At 55.8% G+C, this 12,782-nt stretch overlaps 1 protein-coding gene across 3 annotated transcripts in view; it reads left to right on the forward strand.

The window, feature by feature from the left end:
* PPFIA4 (PTPRF interacting protein alpha 4) overlaps positions 1 to 12,782 on the forward strand; it is a 61,460-nt gene that overhangs the window by 14,131 nt on the left and 34,547 nt on the right. For all 3 annotated transcript variants that reach the window (XM_051639148.1, XM_051639149.1, XM_051639150.1), the window contains exon 2: positions 11,811 to 12,615. In XM_051639148.1, coding sequence (XP_051495108.1) covers positions 12,379 to 12,615 — 237 coding nt within the window. In that variant the 5' untranslated portion in view covers positions 11,811 to 12,378. The remainder of the gene's footprint in view (positions 1 to 11,810; positions 12,616 to 12,782) is intronic.

Consider the following 12,782-nt stretch of genomic DNA (forward strand, 5'->3'; position numbering starts at 1 on the left):
GTCCTTATGGGCGACACAGCTCACAAAACCTCTCTTTGGACCTGAGGTAGGTCCAAATAGGTGGAGGTGGCTCTGCCAGGCTGAAACGTGGTGATCAGCAGGTGTGGTTGTGGTGTTGGAGGGGAGAAAAGGTCTTTGGGCAGCACTTCATGCTATGCCATGACTATGGCAGATCTTTAGGGCGGGTGTCATTGTGCATCCCAAAGGTGCCATGATGCTTTGCCTGGGGTGAGTCAAGACCCAAGTCCACCACATTCCTCAGCAGGGCCAAGCCCTGTACAAAGGACAATTCCCACCTCCTGTTTTCAGGATGCTGGCTCCAGGATAAATTCAACCCTTCTGAGCTCCTGCACTGGGTGGATTTCTGCATCAGGGAGATGTTGCTGCTGTGTCTGTGTAGACTGAAGGTCCTAATGTGGGTGGCAGGAAGGTGGAACCCAGCAGCAGGCACAGCTTCTGAGGAGCTGGCCTTGAATCGCTGTGTTTGGGCAGGGAAGGGCTTGGAGCTGTGCAAACCAGGCCCCTTCCAACGTTGGTTGAGATAAACTGGTGCATCTACCCAGTGGAGACAAGGTCAGGGAGCTGTGTCTGTCAGGTGGGCACGTCCTGAGCATCACTCAGTGTGAGCACAGCTGGGAAAGGTCACCTCAGGTGGCTGCAGGAACATCTGAGCTTGGGGAGGTGGGAGGAGGCCATGGCATGGGAGGCCAGCCAGGGAGCCACTTCTGCTTGGGTGAGCATCCCACCAACCCCTCACACATGCTCCTTCCCTAATGTTGCCCTGGAGGAACTGCAGCATTGCAGCACCTCAGCACTGGCACCGTGACGTGGTGGATCTCAGGGATGGGCTGAGCCATCCCTGAATCAGTGCTGGTGGAGCTGGGTTCTGCTTCGTCTGACATCTGCAGGAACAGGGCTCTGTAGAACGTCCAGAGTCCAAAATCATGTCATAAAGAAGCCAGAAAGGTACAGCTGTCTGCCAAAATGGTCACTAGACCTTCTAGAAAATGTTGGCTCAGCTGCTGTGCTGGAGTTGTGTGTGGAGAGGGACTCCAACCCTGTGTGTCCTGTCAGCTTGTGAGCTTTAATGCATGAATTGTCACCTCAGGCAGCAGAGGTGATGCCAGGACCTCAGGTCATCCCCTTCCCTTCATCCCCCCTGCAGGGATTTGAAGGTTTCCTGGCCACCATGTTTTTGAGTGCCCACAGGAGCATGGCTGAGAGGGAAGGAGCAGGATGGAAACCACCACGGCCGTGTCCCTGCACCAGGGCCCTTCCTGACATTTCATTTCTTTCAAAGCCTGCTGAGCTGCAGGTGATGGATCAGCTAAATCCTGATTTCCTGGTTCAGGGGATCATCCCTGGTGCCAGAGCTTGGCCGTACGGTCACTTGGCACAGCTCAGTGGGTGCAGGAGCTCCTGGAAGTGCTGGCATGTCCAGGGCTTTGTGCCGGTGGGTGTAACAGGGGTGGATAAGTCTTGGACACCCTGAGGGGCTGATGGATGGAAGCACAGGCCAGGCTTGATGGTGACGTGGTTGTGGGAACCACCTTTGAAGTCTTCTTGGGTGAGCTGGACGTGGCTGTGGGACCTTGTGGGAAGCACAGTGGGGACAAGGGCAGCATCTCCCGAGGGTGCCAGGCACGGAGGGTGCCCAGGGTGCTCTGGGTTCTGCTGGCAAGGACACAAAGGTCACGGCGTTGGCTCAGCTCCACCGAGCTGACATTTGAAGAGGGAAGGAGCTGGAAACTCCCTGCTGGGTCTGACACAGCTTGTGACATTCATGAAAAGCTTGATTTATTCTTCCTGATCTTCTCCAGTACTTGGGATCTCTGGAGGCAACTGAACTTCTGTATCCCTTCTGTCTTCCTGATGGACTATATTTAGGAGGAACGAGCTTCAGACAAAGCTTTTTCCATGGCAGGGGATTTCTGAGGCGCTCTCTGTGGTTTCTCTGGTGGCTAATAAGGGTTGAGCTAATTCCATCATTCTCCTAAAGGAAAGCCACTTGGATATTCCTTCTCAATTCAGTTCTCAAAGCACAGCATCTTCAGCACCTCCACCTCCCTGGCACAGTGATCTGGGAACACAGTCCTCTGCTTCCTGGTGCTTAGGGACGTGCAGGGGCAGAGGCACCACCAAAAACTCCTTCTTGCAAGGAACAAGGCTTAAAAAGAAGCCTTCCTGCAGTGCTGGGTGGCCACGGTGGCACTTGGCTCTGCCCTGCTGCCCTGGCTGGGGGCTGGGGGCTGGGTGGGCTTCAGCTGGGGGTTGGTTTTGTGTAAGGATGAGTGTGGGTGAAGATGTGGACTTGCTCGATGTATGGTTGGAGGAGCAGACAGATCTGTAGTGTCTGTGCCTCGTCCCCACCTGCCTTGAAGTGTCACTGTCCTCAGATGTTCCCATGTGGCTGCTTCTGCCAAGTCCTGTCACTTGAGGTGAACCTCAGGGATGAGAGACCAGGGGTGATCCACGGGCACCCTGGCAGTGGGTTCTTCCAGCCTGGGGAGGATGGGGATTGTGCTGCAGCTGGTCTGCATCTCTGCCTGCTCCTTACTGGGACCAGTCCTGCCTTCTGTGCTGCTCTGCCAGCTTCATCCACACCCCCAAGCCACACGGGGGGACAGCCAAGGTGCCAAAGGACCACGGCTTGGCCAGGGAAGGTTGTGGTTATCCCTGGCATGAGGATGCTTGGGAGGAAGGGTGGCTTTCAACCAAGCAGGGATTTAACCCTGTGATCCTGCCTTACCCTACATGCAGCTGAGAAACCATAGCTCTGAGATCCCATCCACACGTCCCAGTATGGGTGGAGGTGCATGAGGGATGGCTGGGGTTTTCCCCATGGGTGTTGCAGAGCTGTCCTGGTGCTGGGTCATCCTTGAGACATGACTTTGTGAAGCCAAGAAGCACGCTGGCATCCCACTCCCTACCAGGGCATGTCTGCAGCTGGGGAAGCTGTTCAGTGATTAGCTGCTCCATCAGCAAAGGGATCTGGAGCAGCTCTGCTCTGGAGCCAGGCTGGGAGAGTTGGGGTGTTCAGCCTGGAGAAGAGAAGGCTCCAGGGAGACCTTAGAGCACCTTCCAGTGCCTGAAGGGGCTCCAGGAAAGCTGGGGAGGGGCTTGGGACAAGGGCAGGGAGGGATGGGATGAGGGGGATGGATGAAAAGTGGGAGAGGGAGATTGAGGTTGGAGATGAGGAGGGAATTCTTTGGTGTGAGGGTGGTGAGAGCCTGGCCCAGGTTGCCCAGGGAAGCTGTGGCTGCCCCATCCCTGGCAGTGTTGAAGGGCAGGTTGGATGGGGCTTGGAGCAACCTGGGCTGGTGGGAGGTGTCCCTGCCCATGCAGGGGGTTGGAACTAGATATTCCTTAGGGTCCCTCCCAGCCCAAACCATCCCATGATTTATGATCCTGTGAGTCTTTCCCAGCAGCAGCTCCTGTGTCCCCCGGGCCGGGCACAGAGCTGCCTGCTGTAGTGTGGGTGCTGGGGTCTGGTGGGTGAGGAGGCATCTCAGCATCTTTTCAGGGGGCCTGGGTGCCCCTGTGGCACAGATTCCAGCAGCTCCCTCTTGTGCTGGTGACTCTTCCCTCGTCGCTGAATAAATTAGCACCCCCAAGTGCTGGTGGTGTGTGACTAAAGCAGGGCAGGAGCTGGTTTGGCAGCGAGGAGGAGGCCCCCCCTGTGCCAGGGCGTCAGGCTCCCTGTTGAAATAACTCCTCATCAAAAGTGTCACAGGGGTGGGAGGGATGTACCCGTGGCAAAACCTCCAGTGAAATCATGGAAAATCACCAGCTATCCCTCCGAGTCTCAGTGATGACTGAAGTTATGCCCTGCTTGTGGGGAAACTGAGGGACAAGCCTCACTTTCCCAAAGGTGAGGGGACTTCTGCAGTGATGCTGCCTCTGTGACAAGCACATGGGTTTCTCCCCGTGGTTGAAGGCTGCTGCCATGTGCCTTGTTGCCTCTCCAAGGACTCTGCATCCACCTTTGGCTGGAAACCAGCTGGATTGCTGGGATCCCAGTGCTCCCTTTCACTTGCAGGTTCACCCAGGGGCAGGTTCCCCTTGTGGATGCCCCCTCCCTGGTGGCCTTCAAGGGCAGATTGGATGGGGCCTTGAGCAACCTGATCCAGCAGAAGGTGCCCCTGCCCATGCAGGGGGTTGGAACTAGATGATCTTTAAGGTCCCTTCCAACCCAAACCATCCCAGGATCCTATGACTCTATGACACGCTGCTTCTAGAAGAGCCGTGGCCTTTGCATGTCCCTCTGCTGCTTGTTTAACCTTGAATGAAGCAGAAGTCAAAGGCTTTGTCCTAACAGAGCAAAGGGTTTAGGGTCTGGTTGCAAAGTTATAGAAAAAAAAGACACATGTACACACAGGGCTGGTGAGTGGCCCAGCCATTGCAAAAGGAAATGGTTGTAACCAGTTGTGGCTTTTCACATCAGGTGGGTTGCAGTTAATACCCCTCCTGGTCCCTGTGGATGGATCTGAGTGCAGACCACATCCTGGAAGAGGGATGTGAGCTTGGTGTCCTGCCTCAGGCTCATCCTTCTCCTCCCTCCCAGGCAGCACAAAGTGGTTTCCCACCTGCTCACCCGTTGCAGGGATCCATGTTTCTCCAGCCTTGCCCGTCCCGTGAGGGTCTTGCTGGGTTGTTGGGGAAATCCCCTGCAAAATGTTACTGGTGCAGGTGACTGGAGGGGGATGGAGGTGGCAGAATTTGGGGGATTTGATTTGTGTTTGTAAGGGTTTGGGGTAACCCCTTCTGCTGCCCAAGGAGGATGTGGAGTCTCCATCCCTGGAGACATTCAAAGCCTACCAGGATGTGTTCCTGTGGGATCTGCTCTAGGGGATCCTGCTCTGTCAGGGGGGTTGGACCAGGTGATCTCCAGAGGTCCCTTCCAACCCTGGCCATGCTGTGATTCTGCCTGCTGGGGCAGGTCTGCATCAGAGTGAAATCCAGCTCATGGGCTTATTGCAGTGGTAATATTCCCTTGCCTCCCCAGCATGCTGGCTGGGGTCCCACATGAGCCACACTGGGATCCTCATGGATTTAGCAGCAACTTCAGACCTGTCATCTTCTCTCCCCTCGGTTGAGCTCTTGGCTGTTGCAAACCCAGTGATGAAGTTTGGAGGTGAGTCTGAGCTTGCTGAGCCTCTTGGCCGGGCTTTGGGATCCCACTCGTCAGAGGGATCATCCCATTTGGAGCCCCTCCAAGGCTCATTCCAGTCTGTCATCTCACCCCAAAGTGCAAAGCAGGAGGTTTGTGTCTTGCTGTGTCTCTGCCCCAGCAGCCCCTGCCCGTGCCAGCTTCTCCCTCACAATAAACCAGCATCACACCTTCCTCTGGGGCCAGCTGAGGACATGGAGCCCGGTTTGGAAACAGAGAAACTGAGTCAGGAACCATAATATGACCAATAGAAAACTCTCCGAGGGGTAACAGGGGCCTGTAAATGGTGCAGTCACCTGTGTAGGTGACTGAGTTTGGGTGCCAAGCCCTGGGAGGGGTGTTCACACTGTGCACCCCCTCTGGGTGCCGGGGGAACTGGCAGAGATTTCAGCTCCACGTCTGACGAGCTTTTTGTTGCAGAACAATTGTGGTTCTGCACAATGGTGAGGAGCAGGTGGCTTTCTGAAAATACCCACTGGAAGTTGTGTGTAATGCCTCCCCTCCCACTGGGAACTATAAATATCGGTTGAATACTAACACTTACTTCTGCTTGCAAAGAAACAGCCAGATCTGGACATTTTTCATCCCCAGTTTCTCCTCTGGTTTCGTGGCTTGGAGCGAGGAAGGGCTGAGGATGGGAACCAATTTCTGGTTTTGGAGCAGGGCAGAAATGTGCCCATTAAGGTAAGATACTGGGAGGAGCTGTCTTGTGTTGCTTGCAGGGTCCTCTCTCCCCTGCTTTAGGAGCACTCACTACTTCTCTGCCACCTCTGAGACAGACTCCAAAACCTGGAAGTGCTGCCCAAACATCCTGTCCAACCAGGGTCACGTCTTCAGCAAGGGAGAAGTTGGGCTTTGTCCCCTGGAGAGCGAGGGACACGTTCCTGCAGGTGTGGGGACTCAGGGTGACTCCCCAGGTCTGGATGGGAGAGGAGGCACCACTACATCTTTCCCCTGGGCTGGGTCACATCCATAGCCCAGATCTCCAGAGCAGGGACTCTCCCCCTGCGAACCCACCTCACCCTTTAGTAGGTGAATCTGATCCTTTGCTGCTAAAAATTGGCACCTTGTTTCTAGCCAGAATGCCTCATTTCCCTGATTGTCCCCAGGTGTCCTGGCCACGGGCTGTCTCTGGCAGCAGCCAGGTACCATCTGTGTGGGACCCTGCCATCTGCAGGGCTGTGTGAGGGAATGTGGAGGTGCCATCACCATATGTGCCCCACAGTAAGTTGGATCTTCCTTGTCCTTCTCAGGGGACTGGAGTTGCCCAGAGGCCACATCCCTGAAGTAAATATAAGGACTCAGGAGAGATGCTGGGATGAGGCTGTATCTGCTGGTAACTTGCCTTATTGAAATGCAGCTTTTTTTGCCCTGTGGATTGCCCAGGATGGAGAAGCCAGGGTGGTGTGAGCTTACAGGCTTTGCTGCTCAGGTCTAGGCTTGTTGAACTAAGAAACCTGTGGAGCATATAGACATCCTGTGCCCAAGGGTGGGGATGGAGTGAGGAAAGGAAGGATGGAGAGGGGCCCCTGGGGTCTGTGGGGCTGGAGAGAGGGATGCAAGGAGCTCCTGGAACACATGGGGCCTACAGGGTGGTGGGGAAGGGGCTTTGGACAAGGGCTTGTAGTGAGAGAACAAGGGGGAATGGATTAAAACTGGGAGAGGGAGATTGAGGTTGGACATGAGGAGGGAATTCTTTGCTGTGAGGGTGGTGAGAGCCTGGCCCAGGTTGCCCAGGGAAGCTGTGGCTGCCCCATCCCTGGCAGTGTTGAAGGGCAGGTTGGATGGGGCTTGGAGCAGCCTGGGCTGGTGGGAGGTGTCCCTGCCCATGCAGGGGGTTGGATCCTGATGATCTTTAAGGTCCCTTCCAGCCCACCTCCAAGATCTGCAGCAGGTGAAGGTTTCCATCTCTAGGCTCTGTGCTTAAAACATCAGTTGCCCCTGGTGAGCCAGGGCACTTCATTGTCCTCTTGTGTGCAGGAATAATCTCCATTGTCTCAGCCTCTAATTCCCACATCTCCCACAGAGGGTAAGTCAGAAGTTGGGCTCCGTGGGTTGATGGAGATGTTGATGGAGATGTTGAGGATGTTCCTGCTCTGCCATCCACAAGCTGTCCCACAGCTTGGTGGGCCAGGACTTACCTTCCCCAGGGCAGATCGGAGGAATAGGTAGCTCAGCACTTCTGGCTGCTCCAAAGTGTTGTCTGACTTCAACAAGGGTGGGAAGGACTTCTATGGGAACAGTGATTGGGACAGGCTTGCTGGAAATGTCAGGGTACAGTTTTGTAGCCAGTCCATGTCACCACTAACTCAACATCACAAGGAGAAGATGAAACAAGAAGTGCTGCCAGGGAAAACCAGCAGCAAAAAGGCATCACCCTCCTCCTTCCTCCCAAGTCTGGCTGGGAAAGGGTCAGTAGGGGACACTGGGACCAGTCCCCAGCTGGACCAGCAGAGGAGAAGCCAACCTGGCTCCTATGAGCTGTCAGCAGTGGGTGCTGGGGGGGCTCGGGCCCCCCAACCGCCCCTTCTCCCGAGGCCGTTGGGCGCCTGACGAGGGTTTTCCAGAAGCAGAGAAGATCAAACTGACATTTTTATGGGATGATCAATCTCCAGGAGCTTGTTGCCTCCGAGGTGCACGTTCAACCCTCTTTGCCAGCTGCCTGCTGGGGTGATGATCTTGCTGACAGAGCCACGGAGGTTTGTTTTTCTTGTCGTCAGGGCTGAGATGAGAGTGAAGCTGCTCAGAGAAGAACCAGCAGCCTGTCTGTGCCTTGGTGCACAGGCAGTTTTGTGCGTGGGTAAATGCTGGGTGTGCTTCTTGCTCTGGTGGGAAAAGGGGAAGCCAGGGAGCTCCCTGGGACTGAGCAGCCCACAGGCAGCTGGAATCTCTACAACGTTGTGCTGAACAAATCATCAGCTCAAGGGCAAAACCCCCCTCTGCTTCCCATCAGCTGCTCCGTGTCCGGGCACCGTCGTCGCCAACCAGCCTCTCCAAGCAGGCAGCACGTGACTGTGCTGTTTTCCACCCCAAAAAGTGAGGGAAGCATCATTTTCGGGGGGAAGGGAGAGTAAAGGAAGCACGTTTTCACTGGCAACAAACCTGCTTCCAGCAAGTCTGTGCCTGGCAGCCCCGCAGGGCTAAAAATACCCAGCAAAGGACTAGAGCTGCACAGTGTCTGTTTTCTCAGCTCACCAGCTGTCTCCTCACATCTCCACTCCTCTACCCAATGATTATCCCATCACTTAAGGCCCTCTAAACCCAGGCAGTAGCATTTATCTAGTTTTACCAGATAACAGTTGAAAGGTTAAGATTCACAGGCAGCTTTTTGCTGCTAATTGCAGGGAAGCTCAGCCCCCTCCCACACCCAGCGCCGAGGGGCAGCTCTAGCTCTGCCCTTGCTGCTGCTGAAGTCACTGGCAAAGTGTGTGATGTTTGGGCTGTCATCCACATGGACATCCCCAAGGTCCTTAAAAGTGACCCACTGGGTATGTGGGTCTGCCTAAGAGACACTGGGCTTCATTCTACAAGGTCTTCTGTGTGCAACATCCAGCTGGGCTCCCAGGGGAGGAGCTGTGTGGGAATGGGTGGGTTTCCATTGCTTTTGGAGAATGGAGAAAATCCCAAGGTTTGGGTTGGAACAGAACTCAGGGGTTGCTCCAGTCAAGGGGAGCTAACCCTAGGCAGCAGCTTCCTGCACACATCTCCCTGCATGCATTCATAGAATCATGGGATGGTTTGGGTTTGAAGGGACCTAGAAGATGATCTAGTTTCACCCCCTGCATGGGCAGGGACACCTCCCACCAGCCCAGGTTGCTCCAAGCTCCATCCAACCTGCCCTTCAACACTTCCAGGGATGGGGCAGCCACACCTTCCCTCTACTTCACCACCTGTGATCCTGTTTCACCCTCCTCAGGCTGAGGGGTTGGGCTGTGCTTGTCACCTCCAGCCTCCCTTCCCAACCATGGCAGATGTAACAGGACAGAACTGTGTAAAGGAGCAGGTTGCAGAGAAGCAAAGTAGCACGTGGGCTTATCCAGAGCACCCCAGCCACCTGTGCAGGGGCTCAACCATGGGGGAAACAAAAAGAAAATGATCCCGGGGTAAATCTGTGCCTTCTCCTGCACTGGGACCAGCTCCTGGGATTCCCTCCATGGGGTGTGGGAAGCCACCACAGCCCCACTGGGACTGGCGTGTGCAGCAAGTCTCCCCGTTGCAGCTGGGATGCATTTCCATCCCATCATCACTCCCATCACATTTATGTCTTGGTCATTCCTTGCAACATTTCCTCTCCCTGAGTCCCTGCAGGGCTCTTTCCTCCACGCCTTGATCGATGGCTCTTAATTCACCTTCTACTTCATCCAGTTCCTTGCCAGCTGCCAAGGTGGGGACGTGGCCACGTGGTTGATTTTGCCCTTCACGTTGTGCTCGTGGGGCCATCTGGCTTTCCATGGTGTGGCAGTGCTTCCTCCATGCTCACCCCACAAACAGAGGCCCAGCAGCAAGGTGAGGTGTTAAAATCACCTCGTTTGGGTTTTGCACCCAAAGTGATGGGGCTCAACCCTGGGTAAGGCTGATTTCTGCTCTTCTTGCCCCTGAGTCTCCCTAGAGCCTGGGGCATCCACCCTCCAGAAGGGCTGGCAGGGTGACCATGCTCATGTGGGTACCACTAGGGCTGCTGATTGTGGGATGGAAGGACGGCTGGAAAACACTTTACCTGCTTAATTATGGGAATAGGGCTTATGTCCAGCTCAGTCCAAGGAGAAGAGGGGGCTGGAGTGGTCCCTCCTCTGTGCCTTTTCCTCCACCAGCCTCCTTTTTCCAGGGATGCTGCAGGATGGGATGTCAGCCACAGTTATCATAGAATCATGGAATGGTTTGGTTTGGAAGGGACCTTCAAGATCATCTAGATCCAACCCCCTGCATGGGCAGGGACACCTCCCACCAGCCCAGGTTGCTCCAAGCCCCATCCAGCCTGCCCTTCAACACTGCCAGGGATGGGGCTTCCTCATCATCCAGGTCCCATTGGTCAGGAAGGAGCACGAACAAGCCTCAGAGGTTCAGGACAGTGTTACATGCCCATAATAGGTTTTATCCCACTTGAGGAACACAACTTAAATCTGTGCAAGGGGCAGGAGGTGGCACAGACACCTGCAGGACGCCCTGTCTCATGTTCCAGCATGCAGGAGCCACTTCCAGGACAACGTGCTGGATGCACATGGAGGGGCTGGTGCTTTTGCCAGAGTTTCTCTATTTTTAGAGGGGTTTTTTTGTGTCAAATTTCCCATCAGCTGATGAGCCAATGTCAGCCCAAGAACAGAGCTATGGTTTCCCCAGCCCTGGCAGCATGTCTGTGTGTCTGGGTGTGCACAAAAGCACCTCCTTGCACACGCTGCCTTTGAAGGGCCCTGCGGGTTGAGACACCAGCTTTTGATCCAGTCCCAAGGGCCAGAACGGGATGACCTGGCCCATGGCTGCAGGCAGGTCCTTTTTGTCCATGTTGGTTTGAAAGGGAGGAGATTCAAGGATATTCAGACCCGTTCTCAAGTGGTGAATGTCTTGTCAAGGTTCCACCACTGAGGACTGGCCCACAACCTGTGTCAGACCAGCAGCCCTCACCCTGAGCTTGCCACACGTCCTGCCTTGCTGCTCGGTTCAGATCCTGCCTTGCTTTATTCCCTTGCAGGCAAAGCCTGGCAGAGCTGGTGCTGCGGGGTGGGCAGGTCCCCGGGGCAGCTGGGGTGACAGCAGCACAGCTGGGGTGACAGCAGCACAGCCACCCTTGCTGCTGGGGCCCTGGTCTGGCTGCAGGAGGCTGCAGCTCACCCAGAGGGTTGTGTCAGTACTGATCCCCATCTGGCATTTCCCTGGGGCTGGGGTGGGACATCCCAACCTCTCACCCTGATGGTTTTGGGCCATGGAACTGGAGGAGAAGCTGCAGGTACCAGCATTTCCCCTGGGGCCAAGTGCCTGGGTCCAGCCATGCTTTAATCCAGCAACAATCCCCCTTGCAGCCCGAACTGGCAGCTCTGCCTCAGCCCTCCAGCCTCTCATCCCTGACACCGGCCGAGCACTCTGCTTGTATTTGGGCAGTAATTCAGGGATGCTGCTGCTTCCATCCCCTGGTTGAGGTCTGGCTGACAGCAGATGTGCTGAAGCCCAGTGAACTCTGAATGGCCAGTCCCACCATATCTGTCCCTGTTGGTGCCACAGGGAGAGGGGACATGAGCGTTTCTCTGACCATTCAACTCATTTGTTGCTGTGGCTTCATGCCAGGTTTGGGCCAAACTGAGGTTTGAGCCTCCTTTTCTGCAAATTGAGAGTTTCAGAGGCTGGAGGACACTTGGGCCATGCGATGCCTGGACAGCCAGGAGCTCCATGGAGGGGATGGGATCCTGGCCCAGGATGTGTGAATCCTATGGATGTGAACCCAAAGACTATTGCAGGATTTTGGGACCTGGGGATGCTGTTCCTGCAGCTTGGTACCACACTGGGTGCAGGGTGGTGCAACACAGCCCATTCCCACGGGTGCTGAGTCCACTTCTTGCAGTCCCTCAAGCTTTGACAGGGGTGCTGGGAAGGTGCCCTGGGCATTTTGGGGGAAGCAGGAGGGATCTGATCTCTGTCCTCTCTCCCATAGGTCACCGCTGTGTGTTTGAAGAGCTGTGACACCAAACAGAGACAAGTTCCCAGCCCAGCAGTGACCATCTCACCCACCTCAGGGAGGACAGCTCAGCCTCACCAGACTCCTCAGGATGCCCGGGCAGCCCAAATATCCCCCAGACCCTCCCTGTGCTGCTGTCAGCTTGGGCTCCCCGTTGGGACAAGTCCTCAAGGGTCACTTTGTGCCCCTCTGAACATCCCATGGCTCGTTGATGCTCTGACCCCTCCAAAAGGTACTAGAGAAGTGACACAAGGGACCCTGGCAGTGACAAGCAGCCGTGTGGGAGGCCTGAAGACTGTGGGGGCCTTTTCAGTGCCAAGGACATCTCTCCATCCACATTAGAGGGATGCCAGCTTCTGTTTAGCACCTATGAAGAAAGGATGGGGGATCCCTCCACCTTCACCACCCCATTGCTCCCTCCCACGCCGGCTCCCCTGACCTGCAGGAGCCCATAGTGATGTGATCAGGGCCCTGCAGCTCAACAGCACCCACTGCCCACCCCAGCGGCCACTTCCAGGACCTCTGCCCACCCATCACGCCCGCCATGATGTGTGAGGTGATGCCCACCATCAGCGAGGGGGACCCCCTGGGTCCCCCACAGGGCTCCGAGGCGGACGCTGACTTCGAGCAGCTGATGGTGAACATGCTGGATGAGAGGGACAAGCTGCTGGACACCCTACGGGAGACTCGAGAGACACTGTCTGTCACCCAGAGCCGCCTGCAGGAGACCCTACGGGAGCGTGACCAGCTCCAGAGGCAGCTCAACTCAGCCCTTCCCCAGGTAAGGATCTGGCCCTGGGATGAGCAGGAGCCTTCACTGAGCCATGCGAGGGTGATGGGATGTGATGTCCAGCTGATGCCTTTAGGGTGGCTGGCCCCGTGTGACCACAGGGATGCTGCCAGGTGTGGTGCACCTTGTGCCACTAGGAAAACCTGTAGGTTCTCCCA

The sequence above is a fragment of the Apus apus genome, chromosome 23 (genome assembly GCF_020740795.1).
Source record: "Apus apus isolate bApuApu2 chromosome 23, bApuApu2.pri.cur, whole genome shotgun sequence".
NCBI classification, from domain to species: Eukaryota; Metazoa; Chordata; class Aves; order Apodiformes; family Apodidae; genus Apus; species Apus apus.